This window comes from Orycteropus afer, unplaced genomic scaffold (genome assembly GCF_000298275.1).
Source record: "Orycteropus afer afer isolate SDZICR_OR568_19922 unplaced genomic scaffold, OryAfe1.0 scaffold00099, whole genome shotgun sequence".
Taxonomy (NCBI): Eukaryota; Metazoa; Chordata; class Mammalia; order Tubulidentata; family Orycteropodidae; genus Orycteropus; species Orycteropus afer.
Window position 1 is genome coordinate 916,012 of NW_006921686.1, and position 14,251 is coordinate 930,262.

The window sequence follows — 14,251 nt, forward strand, 5'->3', positions numbered from 1 at the left end:
ATGGCGGCAGCCGAGGCCGCGAACTGCATCATGGAGGTGAGAGCCTGGAGCGCCGCCGGGGTCGGGAAGCGGTTTGGGGTCTGTGTTTTATGCTTCTGTGGTGGGGAAGGGGCTCCGAGTCGGCGAGTTAGGGGTGAAGACACCCAACCGCACGAGGGGGCGCCGCATGCCTCGAATCCGGGGATGTCGTTTGAGATTGGGGGGGGTTACCTACTTTTGGGGGCTTTGCGGCAGCTGGCTTGAGCAAAGATCTCATGCCCCCTCCCACGTGAAGGCGGGCTGGGGGCGCTTCCGGCCGGCTCCCCACGTGGCCGCGGCCCAGTGGTGGGGAGGGGGTGTGCCGTGCCCGGATGCCCGGCGGGCTCCACGTGCGGGACAAAGGCCCCGCCTCCAGTCGGGGGTAGACCCTAGGGGAGCGGCGAGGAGGCGCAGACCCTCCGTCGAAGGCCCCCAACCCCTGTCCCCGGGGACCGGGACGTACACCGGGGGATGGGACCCACCTGCGTCCCACCGCGAGGGAGACGATTTCCTGAGCGGTTCAGTGCACCCAGACTCAGTACAACGCTTTTCCCAGGTCTCGGGGCATGTGCTGGGGCATTAGTCCAGGTTTTATGTCCTCTTGGGTTGCGATTGGAAGAAGAGTGGGTCCCCCTTCCGCTCCCCCAGTTTCGAGACCCTGAACTCTTCCCCTCCCGGGCTCTGGACTTTAGGTGCTGGGGGATGGGGCATGCCCCTATGACCTCCCTCTGGGTAGGGGAGCTCTGGATGAAGGCCATCCTTCCAGATAAGGCGCTGTGCACCCCCTTGTGGCCATTTCTGGGTGTGTGGGAGGGACCGCTTTTTCATGGGGCGTGTCCCAAAGCCACCCTCCTACTTGGACCGCTCTTGGGCTGAGGGGGGCACCTGAGTGCTGGGGAGACGATCTGGCTGACAAGCACAGAGCTGTACCCCCGACTTCAGCCCTCCCTCTCCCCGCGGCATCCCCCATGAACGACCCCCTTCCTGAAATCCCGGGAGGGGGTCCTGAATCTGGATGCGGGGAAATGGTGTCCAGGGAGGCTTGGCTCTCGCGCAGCCATGCGGCGAGAGGCTCGAGTCGTGTGTCCCGTGACCCCTTGGACCGGGGTTGTTTGGAGGGGGTGGTGGTCGTGGTGTCGTCGTATTGGGAACCCAGGCCGGGGTGGGAAACCCCCTCACCAGCTGCCCTTCTTGTCGGCGTCCTCACTGGCCTTGGGAGGTGGGGGGGACCCAGTGGCTTGTGGTCTGTGACTTTGCCCTTCCTGGAAGCTGGAGGGTGGTGACATGGGGAAGGGATGCTATGTGACGGAGCGTCTGTACCCCAGACGCTAACCTGGTAGCTGAGTGGAGGGTCATTTCCCAAGATTGATGCCCTTGGGGGGCCACTCTGATGCCCCCATGCACCTTGGCCTGCTCCCGGACCCAGGGCTGTGGAGGTGGTGGGTACCTTTTACGGGGCTTGCCTCAGCACTCGGTCCCACCCCTGGGGGGCTTCAGGGCCTGAATGGGAGGAGACAGGCTCCAGCTCTCCGAACCTGTCTTGGAGCCTCCCCTTCTTAGGGGCCGAGAGTCTCTCCGCCCAGCACGGGCTGCCTCCCTGGTCATGGGGAGGAGATTGGCTCCGGCTGGTTTTATTTATTGCTCTGGCGCCTGGGACAGAAACTTGGGGTGAGGTACCAGTTCTGAGAGGGGCCCTGCGTGCCACACCTCGTTTCTGGAATCCTCTCAGATGAGAGGCTAGTGTGCAGAGGTGGCTGTTGTCCAGTGAGCATACCCTGCCAGGCCCCATCACCCCGACCCAGCTATTCCTGGCACCCCGGGATGAGAATGTGTGTCAGGAAGTGTCACCTAATCTGGAGGGATTACAGGGAGAAGGGTGACAGCTGGTGGTGCCTGTGTGCCCTGCGGGGGGCAGCTCCTGATGGGGGTGGGGATGGTGCTGTCAGGTGCCTGGCCAGAGCGGGGGTGGGGGTGGGACGGTGAGGGGGCAGGCCACCATCTCTCCAGCCACAGCTGGGGCAGGAGAACCCTCTTCCCACCCCCATCCCCACCCCCACTTCTCTGACCCTTTTCTGAAACAGCCCTGTCTCTTCACACTGTCACCACTCCCCACCAAGGAAAAGGAAAACTGCAGGGAACCACCCCCCCTCACTCCAAGAGCCCGGGTCCCCCCGGGCCTGACCCGCCCCCAGCCTCTCCCAGTAGCTAACCCTCTCTCCCTGTTCCTCTCTCCTAGAATTTTGTAGCCACCTTGGCTAATGGGATGAACCTCCAGCCGTCTCTTGAAGAAGTAAATATCCTTTTGTGAGACCCCTGCCCTGCCCGAGCCCCTCCCCCTCATCTAGCGTGCCACCCCACAGGCCCCTCTGGCAGTCTAACCATGGTCCCTCTTGCTGCAAACCAGTTATCCCCGTGTCCCCGAAAACACTTAGCTCGGCTCCCTCCAGGTTTGTAGCCCCGCTCTGGCCTCCCCCACACTATGGCTGCTTCCTTAACTCCGTCTCCAGCCCCCCTTCCCCTCCCCCCCAGCCCTGCCTTTCCCTCCCCTCCCCAGCTGTGGGCTGAGCTAGAGACGGGGGCAGAGAGACTGGAGAGATGGTAGGCCTGGCTGAGGTACTGGGGTGCGCCCCGATGGTGCTCTGGGGGGGGTCTGGAAGAGGAAACTGGGCTGTTAGGGTTTGGGGTTGCTGGGGGAGGCGAGCTGGCAGAGGGGGCAGTAGGGGTGCCATTCTAAGGCGTTTGGGGAATCGACATGCGCCAGGCAGAAAGTAGGTACGTGGAGGTGTCAGCAGCTTTGACCCATGCGCCCCTCCGCCCCCTCCCAGGTCTCCTGCGGCCAGGCAGAGAGTAGCGAGAAGCCCAACGCCGAGGACATGACGTCCAAAGATTACTACTTCGACTCCTACGCCCACTTCGGCATCCACGAGGTGAGTGTGGCCGGGGGAGGGCTTGCTGTCAGGGAGGGGTGGGAGTTACTTGACCCGCGCAGGCGCACAGCCAGCATCTCATCTCCCAGCCGTTGTCTTGGAGACGAGACTGGCCTGGCGCTCTGCCTCTGTGGGCAGTCTCTGGAGGCTGGGGTGGGAGCGCGCATGCTCACAGGAGACTTTGGCGCCTGGTTGTGGTCGGCTGGTCTCTGCCGCCCTCTAGTGGCCGGTGGTGGGACCGTTCGTGCCCAGCGTGCGATTCCTTTGGCTGATGGAGGAAAACGGTGTGCAGCTGGGTTCGGGTTTTGAGGCCCGGGATGACTGGGCCTTAGATGACAGTGGTAGAGTCTGGCTAAGAGCAGGGAGCACATTCTGTTCAGTCTGTATTTGCAGATAAGGAAACTGAGGCAGACAGGTGGGCCAGGGGAACTAAGCAAGGGCCAGGCTGGACTGTGTCTCGCAGCATCTTGTGTGCTGGGGGCTGGGACACCCCGTCTCCCTGCTGAGGACGGGTCCCCTCACGGCATCTCTCTGCCCCTCCCAGGAGATGCTGAAGGACGAGGTCCGCACCCTCACCTACCGCAACTCCATGTTCCACAACCGGCACCTCTTCAAGGACAAGGTGGTGCTGGATGTGGGCTCGGGCACCGGCATCCTCTGCATGTTTGCCGCCAAGGCCGGGGCCCGCAAGGTCATAGGGGTGAGTCTCCTTGGGGGCTAGGCAGGCCTGGGGACAGAGAGGGGGACCTTTGGGGTTCGAGGATTGCATGGAGGGGGCTGGGGGCCGAGGGCAGGGCTGGGGGGCCTCACCCGCCCTTCTTCCTGGGCCCCCCCCCCCAGATCGAGTGTTCCAGCATCTCTGATTACGCCGTGAAGATCGTCAAAGCCAACAAGTTAGACCACGGTGAGCCCAGGAGAAGAGGGTTGGGCTGGAGTGGGGGATTCCCAGCATCCCCTGGGCCCTCAGCAGGGGGTGGTGTCCCCTGATAGCCACAGCCACCCCTTCCCCAGTGGCATTCTCCGGACCCGTCAGGACAGTTAGCAGTGGGCATGCTCTTAGAAGCTGGGAGTTGAAGTTCCTAGCTTAGCGCCTTTATCTTAAAATACTTAGGCAGGAGGCATTCTCTGATTATCACGTAGGGAACAGAATCGTAGGCTATCTATTGAGGCTCTGTCTCCCCGCCGTCCCTCACCTATACTTCTCTCTCAGCTGCCATCGTCCCGCGGAGAAGTCTGTACCGAGTCCGTGCGTCAGGTGGTTTACATTCACAGACGTAACTTTGGCACGTGGAGTACTGTTCTTTCCTCGTGTCATAGTTTTATCATGTAGTTTGACCCATTTTAGGGTGTCAAGCACCTTGCTCCGTACGACGCCCTTGTGTGCGTGTGCAGGCCCTGGGGTAGTCCCCGGGTGGCACGCTCTCAGCTCCTAAGCGAGCTGGCGGTGTGAGTCCACTCAGAGGTACGGCGGAAGGAAGGCCTGGAGGCCTGCTTCCAGCCAAGCAGCCCCGGGGAGCGCAGTCCTGCTCCGGCACTCACGGGGTCAGCTCGAGGGCCGCAAGTTTTTCCAGTGACCCTAGCTTTTCCCTCAGTGCCCAGTGGCGAGCACTGAAGGTGCTTCGAGGTTCTGGTCCCCCTGCACGTTATCCCAATTCACGCACATACCGCGTATCTGGAAGAGCTAGGCTTTTGTAACAGAGGGATGTTTGAGTCTGAGACCCACATTGGAGTAGCTGTGGCCAAGTCACTGGGCAGTTCCATCTGTTTGCACTCCCACAGGCAGGGTGGAGGGGAGCCGGGAAGGTTAGATGTAGTGTGTTCTGTTTATAAACAGTCTAGTACTTGTGTCGCACCTACCCCTCACTGTATCTCCAGTGTGCAGCCGCTCCCAGCCATGACGTCATTTCCTGTCAGCGTTCCTGTTTTAGAAACCTGATCACACCATTGCTTTGCTTACCCCTAACCCAGTTAACAAAAATTTTATTTTTGTTTTTGTAAGTCTGTCGTGAAACGCATATGACACGACACGTTGGCAACGTATGTTTATAGTGGACACTGTAAGGTCGTTAATTATACTCACAACGAGCAGGCTCTCCCCGTGACCTCCACATTTGCAGTCTGAAACAGACATAACAGGGTAAAGAAATAGGGCAACTAGAGCACTGGAAACGGAAGAGCCAGAGTGGCATTAAAGAGAAGGTTGACTTGTGAGAAATGGATCTGTTGTCCCTGAACAATTTGTGTAGAAGTTACCAAACAGGTATCTGGAAACCCTTAACCTCACTCGATGCCCAGAAACCCAAAACTAAACACATTGCAGACAAGTTGATGCTGACTCACAGCGCCCCTAGAGGACAGGGGTAGAACCACCCCCGTAGGGTTTCCGGGTCTGTCAGTCTTCACCAGAGCAGACTGTCAAACCTTCCGCCTGCAGTGGGTTCCAGCTGCCAGCCCTTCGGTTAGCAGTTGAGCGTTTAATTACTGCACCACTCGGGCACCTTACCAGTGCCTGCTCCCTGAAGCTTTGTAAACAGCTCAGACCTAGAAGACGAGATGAATTTGAGAATAGGTGACAGGATGCCCTCCACTCAAAGGCTTCTGTGAAGATGGGCAAATCCAGCCCCCAAGCGTAACTTTAAAAGGATGCCCATGTGGGGGCCCCAGGTTCCAGAGCCTGGAGGGTGGGTGGCAAGCGGGTAGGTCTTGGGCTGACTTGGCGCATTACCGACTGGCCCATTTGCGCCCCCTAGTGGTGACCATCATCAAGGGGAAGGTGGAGGAGGTGGAGTTGCCGGTGGAAAAGGTGGACATTGTCATCAGCGAGTGGATGGGTTACTGCCTCTTCTACGAGTCCATGCTGAACACCGTGCTGTATGCCCGTGACAAGTGGCTGGTGAGGGCCTGGGGGCGGGGGCAGCTGGCACCGGCCAGGGGAGGAGCCAGAACCCAGTCCCTCCAGGCAGCTCTGACTGAGACTCCGGACAGTAGATCTGCCCCACGGCATCCGGGGCTGTGACCTCCAGCACACTGCCTGCCATGGCTTTCTCCAACAGAGTGGCTGGGCCTTCAAATACTGACCTTTTGGTTGGACCCGGGCTCCTTGGTCCTTAACCGCAGGACTGAAGATGAGAGCCGAGGAGGGAGGGGCGTGGGACAGTGCCAAGCTGATGTGTCAGGAGGGAGTTGGTTTGGGGGAGAAAATTAGCGGGGCAGAGGGATGGGCTGTGGTCCCAGAGCAGGCTGGCTGCCGATGAGAGCTCCTGGGCTGTGGGCTGCGGAGAATCCCAGACCAGGATGTGAGCCGGTGCAAGGTCCCTGGAGCGGGAGTGAGCTGGCTGGGTGCTGTGGGGTGGAATGTGGGTCCCAGAGTGCTGGGAGGTGGGGTTGGGTGTTTGGGTCCTGGGCAGTGGAAAGACAGGCTCTGCCTGCATGTTCCCTGGCGCCCTCTGGTGGCCATGTGGGGTTTAGTCTAGGGGTGAGGAGGAGGCCCCTGTAGGAGTCCAGGGTGGGTGCAGAGGGGGTGAATGAAGTGGTCAGTATGAGGTTCACACCCTTGCCTCCTCTGTAGGCGCCCGACGGTCTCATCTTCCCAGACCGAGCCACACTGTATGTGACGGCCATCGAGGACCGACAGTATAAGGACTACAAGATCCACTGTGAGTGCCAGGGGCATGTGGGGTGCTGGGGTGCAGGGGCGGGGTGGCAGCAGTCTCACCCTCCCCGGGCCTCCACAGGGTGGGAGAACGTGTACGGCTTTGACATGTCCTGCATCAAGGACGTGGCCATCAAGGAGCCCCTGGTGGACGTGGTGGACCCCAAGCAGTTGGTCACCAACGCCTGCCTCATAAAGGTGAGGAGTGGGTGTGGCCGGCTGTCCCCTGGATTGGAACCAGAGTGGGCACTGCCTGGCCCTCAGGTGGGACGTAGCGCTCTGATAGGGTTCCCCGGAGGTGTCGGGACCCAGCCTGTTGTCCTGAGGTCCACTCAAGGCCCACAGAGCCGACAGGCATGTCTGCAGCCCCGAGTTCACGTGCACTGGGGTCGCTGGGGCAGATGGTGATGGGCGTTTTGAGGGCAGTGGGCCCTTGGGCACAGGAGGGGCTGGTGGGAGGGGAGGACCACGAGCTTGACGCGTTGGTTTTCACTGTTGTAACTGGTCTGTAACCTCCGGAAGTGGAGGTGGTGCAGGACACAAAAGAAGGGCCCTTTAGGGAGGGTGGACCTGGGCCTGGGGGGGTTCCAGAGGGAGCGGCAGTGCCTGGTTTGGGGCTTGGGTGCGTGGGATCCTGGAGCAAGCGACCCTGGCTGCCCCCTACTCAGGATCTGAGTGTAGGCCGGGGGCGGGGCTGGGGACCAGGAGGCACTGAGACCTCCAAGCGGGGCCGGCGGGGTGGGGCCGGAAGGCGGCTGTGCGCTGGGCTCACGGGCCTGCCCCCCAGGAGGTGGACATCTACACCGTCAAGGTGGAAGACCTGACCTTCACCTCCCCGTTCTGCCTGCAAGTGAAGCGGAACGACTACGTCCACGCCCTGGTGGCCTACTTCAACATCGAGTTCACCCGCTGCCACAAGAGGACCGGCTTCTCCACCAGTGAGGCCCGGGCGCCGGGGGTTCTGGGATAGTCCCGGGGGCGGGGCAGAAACGGGAGGACTGGCTTCTCCGCCAATGAAGCGCCGGGGAGGGGTGGGGCAGAAGCTAGAATGCATTTCTCTCCACCAATGAGGGGGCGGGGCAGACACGCCTCTTCACCGTTGAGGGGCTACGCGGGGTGTGGGACCAGCATCTCCACCAGGAAGGGGCCAGGAGGGCAGACTGACGGTGATGTGCGGGAGAAACGGGCCTGTGTGACCTGGGACCCCAGGGACGCTGTAGGCTGCCTGCCGACACTGGCTTGGCCGTTGGACGGCCATGTGACTTGGGTCCTGTGGTCTGAGCACACTGTGCCTCAGTTTCCTCACCCACAGAACAGCTAGAAGCCCTTGTGTTTAAGGTGTGGTACAGCTAGGTGCCTAGGCTCTGTCTTTGGGTCATGCAGACTGGTAAGTTCCTGAGCAGCTAAATAGGAGGTGACCAGTTCAAGTCCATCTGGCGGCACATTGGAAGAAAGGTCTGGGTGTCTGGGTCTCACAGAATGAGATGCAGTAAGCTCTACGGAGCACAGTTCTCAGACGTGGGGCCACAGTGAGTCGGAATTGACCCCACGGCCACTGGGGTGGATTTTTGTGTTTATTCACCTGGCTGTCACCTGAGGGCTGTGTTTTCCTAGCAGAGGGCACGGCCAGGGCCCCAAGGCTGGCATGGCCTGCTGGCCCGTTGGTGGCACCCTGGCTCACCCGCCCCGTCACCCCCAGGTCCCGAGTCCCCATACACACACTGGAAGCAGACAGTATTCTACATGGAGGACTACCTGACCGTGAAGACGGGCGAGGAGATCTTTGGCACCATCGGCATGCGGCCCAACGCCAAGAACAACGTGAGGCTGCCCGGCTGGGGAGGCTGTGGGGGCTGGGGGTCCTGCTGGGAGGCAGCTTGGGGCTGGGGCGCACTCATCCCCCAGGCCTGCCTGCCTGCCTTCCGGGCTGTGTCCCCCCTGGACCTGTCTGCACGGTTCACAATTGCATTGAGCATCTGTGACCAGCATTGAGCCCTGCCTTCAGACCCTGTTCCTAGATGGGACGGGGCAGGCAGGAGTCTGGAGGGGCCTGGGTGAGACGAAGGCAGGACCAGGACGTCCCTCACCCAGCTCCGTGCCCGGGGAGAAAGGAAGGCGTGTGTTGTGTGTTGTGTGTTGTGTGTGTGTGTGAAGCTGTCGTGGGCTGAGGCATGGGAAAGCCGGAGACAGGGAGGAGCTGGGCAGGGTTGCTCGGTGAGAGCTGGGGAAACACTGAGTTGGGTGGGCTCGTGGGCAGACCAGACGGGGTGTGAGGGAACAGCTTTGGGCTCGAGAAGCTGAGGCTGGTGGATGGGTTGGAGAGGGGAGCAGTGACGGGGACCAAGGACATGCTCTGTGGCAGGGAGGTGACAAGCGATTACTGCAGTGGTTCTCAGATGGGTAACCACGTTCCTGGGAGGACATCTGGCAACATCACAATTTTGGTCCTCGGGGCAAAGGCTGCTTTTGTCATGGAAAGCGGCCAGGTTGCCTCCGATGGTTCACTTTGGCTGGGACAGCGCCCACAAGACAGCCCCAAGTGCCAGTGGTGCTGAGGGTCTGGAACCCCGCGTTAGAATGACACTGAGGAGGCGGAAGCAGGGAGGGGGCTGTCGGCCACCTCGGGGGGTGCCTAGAAACAAGGTCGGAGAGCCTTGGTGGCTTTGCCAAGAGTCTGGGTAGAGGGCGAGGGTGGGACCGGCTTCCCTGAAGCTTGGGAGGAGAGGAGGTGACTTGAGGGGGCTCCTGGAGTTCGACCTTCAAGGGAGGAGCTGCAGGGGCAGTGCCTAGAGCAGGAAGGGGGGTGGACGGAGGCTTGCGGTGAAGGAAGGAGGCTCTGGGTGTCTGGGTCACTGGGCAGGAGGGAAGGGAACCTCAAGACACCAGAGCCCCTGAGGGCATTGCCAGTGGGAGGTGCCTGTGGGGTGTGCACAGACCTGTCACCTGGAGGCATATGCGTGCCTGAAAGCAGGGTCACAGGGAGGGTGTATGTGAGAAGGTTTGGGCCTGAGCCTGGGGTCGGGGGCCCAGCCGGACTGGAGGAGGGTGTGGCTGTCCCGGGCCCGTCGGCCCTCACACCCCCTCTCCCCACAGCGTGACCTGGACTTCACCATCGACCTGGACTTCAAGGGCCAGCTGTGCGAGCTCTCCTGCTCCACTGACTACCGGATGCGCTGAGGGCGGCCCGCCACGCCACGGGCCCAGGGCTGTGGTGTTCTTAGGCGGTTTCAGGGCCCCCCACCTCCCTGCTACAGACGGGGGTTTTCGGGGCCTGGGGTGGGTGGGCACATCGTGACTCTGTTTTTCATAACTTATGTTTTTATATCGCGTTTACGCCAATAAATCCTCAGCTGGGACTTGGCTTCCTGGGGCCCCGTGCAGCCAGCTCCAGGACCGGGGCTGCGGTTCTCGGGGTCCCTGTCGTCCCCCCCTCTGCCTCGGTCTTCGCCACCCTCCACCCTCGGTCCCTAGACCCCCTTCCCCTAGGTCCCCTCTCAGGGCCTTTGCTATTGACATCTCCCCCAGAGCCTCTCACCATCGTTAGGATCTTTGTCCTCCCCTCTCTCGGCGCCGGTGTCCTGCCGCCCACGTCCCTGGGCACAGCTTCCAGCCACAGTGCAGAGGTGGTGGGGGCCTTAGCACAGCTGGGCCCCCAAGTTTCCCAGAGTGCTGCTCCTTCTTGTCCCCAACACTCGTTCTCTTGGGCTGTGTTTTCCTGCCCGGGAGCCTCCAAGGCCAGGCTCAAGGTTATGACAATGACTAGTGTCCTTTGCTGCAGCTGGGGAAACTGAGTCACTGGGGGGCTTCTGATTCTTTGTGAGGTCTGCCTCTGCTTCCTCTCCTACCCTGGCTGGGACCTGCAGCGGTGCCGTGTTGCTCTGGTTTCCTTCCATGGAGGGCTTTGGGGCTTGGTCTCAAGACCTCCCCATTATACTGAGAGGGAAACTGAGGCCCCACTGACCTTCTTCTTGGCCCTCCCAGGGCACTCTGCTGTGGGCCTGGTGTATCCACACCAGCGGGACAGGCCCCAGCTTCCTGTACCCAGTACAGGAGCCTCCTTGCCACACTGTCCACACTGCTGCCAGTCGTCCTTGTCCACACTTGCCAGGCAGTCCTTTACGCCTGTGCCCTGCCTTGCCAGCCCCTGCAGGTCTCTCCCAGCTGGAGACCGCGCTAAGGTGGGTCTGCCCGCAGTAGACCAACTCCTGCAACCCCTTCTGTGGCCTCACCTGTGCGTGCGCTCCAATGCACTCTGGGTAACTGGTTCCTTCCTGTAACAGCGGCTATTCCAAGGAGGGGGTGGGACGCACAGAGGAGCCTCCCCGCCCCGTGGTCGTTCGCCCCGCGCCGTGATAACCCGCTAAGCTCTCCACGCAGTCAAGAAACACTGGCGGACAGGGAGGGGAGCCAACGCTTGCTTTAAGGCTGGTGTGCCAATCTGTGGGATGGGTTTGTGATCTGTAAGCGTGCCCCACCTCCACCACGCCCAAAGCAGGCTTCCTACGGCCCAGCGCCAGTACCGCAGGCGCAGATAATCCTTAGGTCAAATATGCCACGGACCAGAACGCCCGTATCCCCGCCGCCCCGCTTGCTCTCAGGGGACCTAGGGGAAGACGCCATGAGCCTCAAGACCGCCCTAGTCATGGGCGCCGCCGGCGTGATATCAAGTAAATTTCTTCCCCTGCGGCCCATCCATGTACCAGGGCCAAGACCCCAAGTCTCCTCTCCCCTAACTATACCCCTGGGCTCATTCTGAAACTCTCTTCCCTACTCTCCTACCCCCTTCCCAGGCTGTGGACCCAGCCAGGACGAGACTAACATCTATAGTCCAATAAAACGAGAATTAATGTTTCAGTCTCTTGTCTGCTCATTTAGAGCTCTGGTGGCTTAGTGCCTAAGGCATTAGATTGCTAACCAGAAGGCTGGCGATTCAAACCCACCAGCCACTCCTCAGAAGGGAGACTGGGCAATCTACTTCCATACTGGCTTGGAAACCTAAGGAGGGGTCGCTGTGAGTCGGATTCGACTTGATGGCTGTGTGTTTGGTTTTGGTTGGTTTAGTCTGGGCCTGGGCCCTAACACATCAGTCTCCCTCCTAATCCAATGTCATTAGTCCTTTTGCCTAACTCGAATCTAGCCTGCTGGAGCAAGCCTTCCAAATGCACCTTCCGTGCAGGGTTGTACTGCGCTGAGCCGATCGCAAAACATCCCTCCGGATGGAAGGACTGAGATGCGCCCGGGCTCGACACCCTACCCACATGAGGTGACGCTGCACTCAGACGAGGGCTGTGTTAGCGAGATGAGCCCCAGTCCTTGAAGAGTCAAAGAGGAAGGGGGCGCCCAAGAACGCGGGGCTCTGAGGAAAGGAGCTGCCTAGAATCCTGGCGAATTAGGCCTTGTTACAGGAGACAGGGCTGGGAATCAAACGGAAGGAGGGGATTGGCCACTAGAACTTGAAGGGGGCGGGAATAGAACGCAGGGATTGGAAGGGGGCGGGAATAGAACGCGGGGATCGGAAAGCGAAGAAACCAGGGGCTAGAATTCCCGGCTGAGCGCACGCGTGACAGAATTCGGAGTTCCCGGGAGTTGGGTGAACTGGGAATGGGACAGGAGCTCCGGGGGCAAGTGGACAAAGTCGTAGGCTCCGCACTGGGATTGGACATGAAAACGGGAGGCTTGGGGTCCACGCGCTAAATCGGGGTGAGGGACCGGGACGCGGGCGTGGGCTCCGGCATCCGATTGAGGAACCTCTGACTCAACGTGGTAAGTAGCCTTCAGCGGCGGCTGCAGGCCTGGATCCTGGGCTGGGCGTCCGGACCGCCTCATCACCAGTCGTGGACGCTGATCTCTGCTCCGAACCTCAGCATCCCCGCTGCGAGGCATGCGCAATAGGGTGCTTCCCCTTCCATCCCCTCCGGTCCAGGGCGGGGGAAGGGACGCTGGGCTGCCCCAGGCAGATGCATTTATAGACACCCCCCTGGGCCTGGGAAGCGGAAATGGGGTGGACCATGTCAGCATCCGGCAGGTGTTCTTTAATATAAGGCCACACTAGTGTATTTTCTCGAGACCCTGAAATCCACCCTGAAACCGTTTCCCTCCCCCACTCCCGAATTCTGAGAGGCCTGTGGGGGAGAATACTGCTCCCGCACCTCGTTCTCAGGCCAGCAGCCCAGGGATTAACGGGAGTTAATTGTGCACCTCTATCTGTTCCCAGGTTCCCCCAACTGAAGTCCCCCACCTCCACCCCCACAAACCGGCTTCTGCAGCTAAGACCCTCAAGCCCTCTTAGCACTTGAGGGGGTGCTGGGTGAGGTGGGGTCCTAGACTCCTGGGTCTGCGCGAGGAGGGAGAAGCACGGGCCTGAATTTATGGGTCAGAGGGTACAGGCAGCTGGGATCTCCAACTCCTGGGTCAGAGGGTGGAGGGGCCCAAGGTCCCAATCCTGGGTCTAAGGGAGGCAGAGGTCGCGGGCTGGACTCCTAAGTCCGAGGGCGGTGGGCCCTGGAGTCCGGGACTCCAGGGCTTGAGGGAGGGAGGGACCCGGGCCTGGAGAATGACCCTCTCCCCTCCTCTCCGGGCTCCAGCTCGTCATGTCTGAAGCACACCAGGCCGTGGGCTTCCGACGCTCGCTGACCTCGGACGGGGCAGAAGTGGATCTCAGTGCGCCCGTGCTGCAGGAGATCTACCTCTCCGGACTGCGCTCTTGGAAAAGGCATCTCGCCCGTTTCCGGGTGAGGAGGGCATCGGGGCTGGTTTCCTTCCGGGAACCGAGTTACCTGCTTCCGGGGTGCCTGAGGCACACTTCCGGCCTCTCAGTGGTCGCATTTCTGGCATCCTGTTAATGCCTCCTTCTGGGGGCTTTGATGTCCATTTGCAGGATCCTTGAAGCCATATCCAGGTTTTCTGGGGCTCACTTCTGGGATCCCCAATTTCATCGCCTGGGAATCCCTATTCATCTCTCGCACCCACTTGCAGCACCCCACCCCACCCCTGCAATTTCCGGAACTCGACTTCCCTCCCCCATGGCTTGCCCTTTCATTTCCATGTTCTAGAGCTAGATGCACCCCATGCTAGAACTCCTTTGCTGCTTGACCTGGTCAAGGTTTTTAGTAGCCGGCACCCCAACCCTGCAGGCCCCTCCTTTCCCCTAGTCTTTGCCCCCTGGGCCTGGGAGCCCCCTCCACCTGCTCCTGAACCCTAGTCTGCCTCTCCTCTCCGGTAGGCCAGGTGTCCTCCCTCCAGTTCCCATATGTCTTGGCCCTGGACTCCACCATCACCACACACCCTGCTGCTTCAGCTCTGGAAACGCCCCTTGGCTCTGCTCCAGAACCCCCATCTCTCCTTCCCGGGGTCTCTGGTTCTAGAAGTCCGCCACAATCTTCCACATTCAGAGTCTTCCCTGCTCCCCATGTTCTCTGAAGGTGGAAACACAGGTCTCGGAGCCACTGTGAGCCGAGTTTGAATATTGGCGCCACCACTTCTGAACCACATGTCCCTCTCCAGGGTTCAGTTTCCCCACGTGGGTGGTGATTAGAAACAGACAAACTTGCAGTTGAGTCCAGCTCCTAAGGCGCCTGCTTCCCGGCTGTGTGACCTTGGCCTGGTTCCTTCATCTGTAGGTGGAGACGATCAGACTTTAAGAATCGCTGCCTCG

The 14,251-nt window shown here is 60.6% G+C and overlaps 2 protein-coding genes across 2 annotated transcripts in view; both read left to right on the top strand.

Moving 5' to 3' along the window:
• PRMT1 (protein arginine methyltransferase 1) lies at nt 1-9,774 on the top strand. The gene is made up of 11 exons (XM_007942850.2): nt 1-36; nt 2,255-2,308; nt 2,844-2,945; nt 3,490-3,645; nt 3,786-3,849; nt 5,696-5,838; nt 6,514-6,601; nt 6,680-6,795; nt 7,385-7,535; nt 8,297-8,418; nt 9,691-9,774. Exons 1-11 carry the CDS (start codon nt 1-3, stop codon nt 9,772-9,774), a joined length of 1,116 nt encoding a protein of 371 aa, XP_007941041.1.
• Nucleotides 9,775-13,187: 3,413 nt separating this feature from the next.
• CPT1C (carnitine palmitoyltransferase 1C) overlaps nt 13,188-14,251 on the top strand; it is an 18,482-nt gene continuing 17,418 nt past the window's right edge. The window contains exon 1 of the mRNA XM_007943017.1: nt 13,188-13,328. Within this exon, the coding sequence (XP_007941208.1) occupies nt 13,188-13,328 (141 nt within the window). The remainder of the gene's footprint in view (nt 13,329-14,251) is intronic.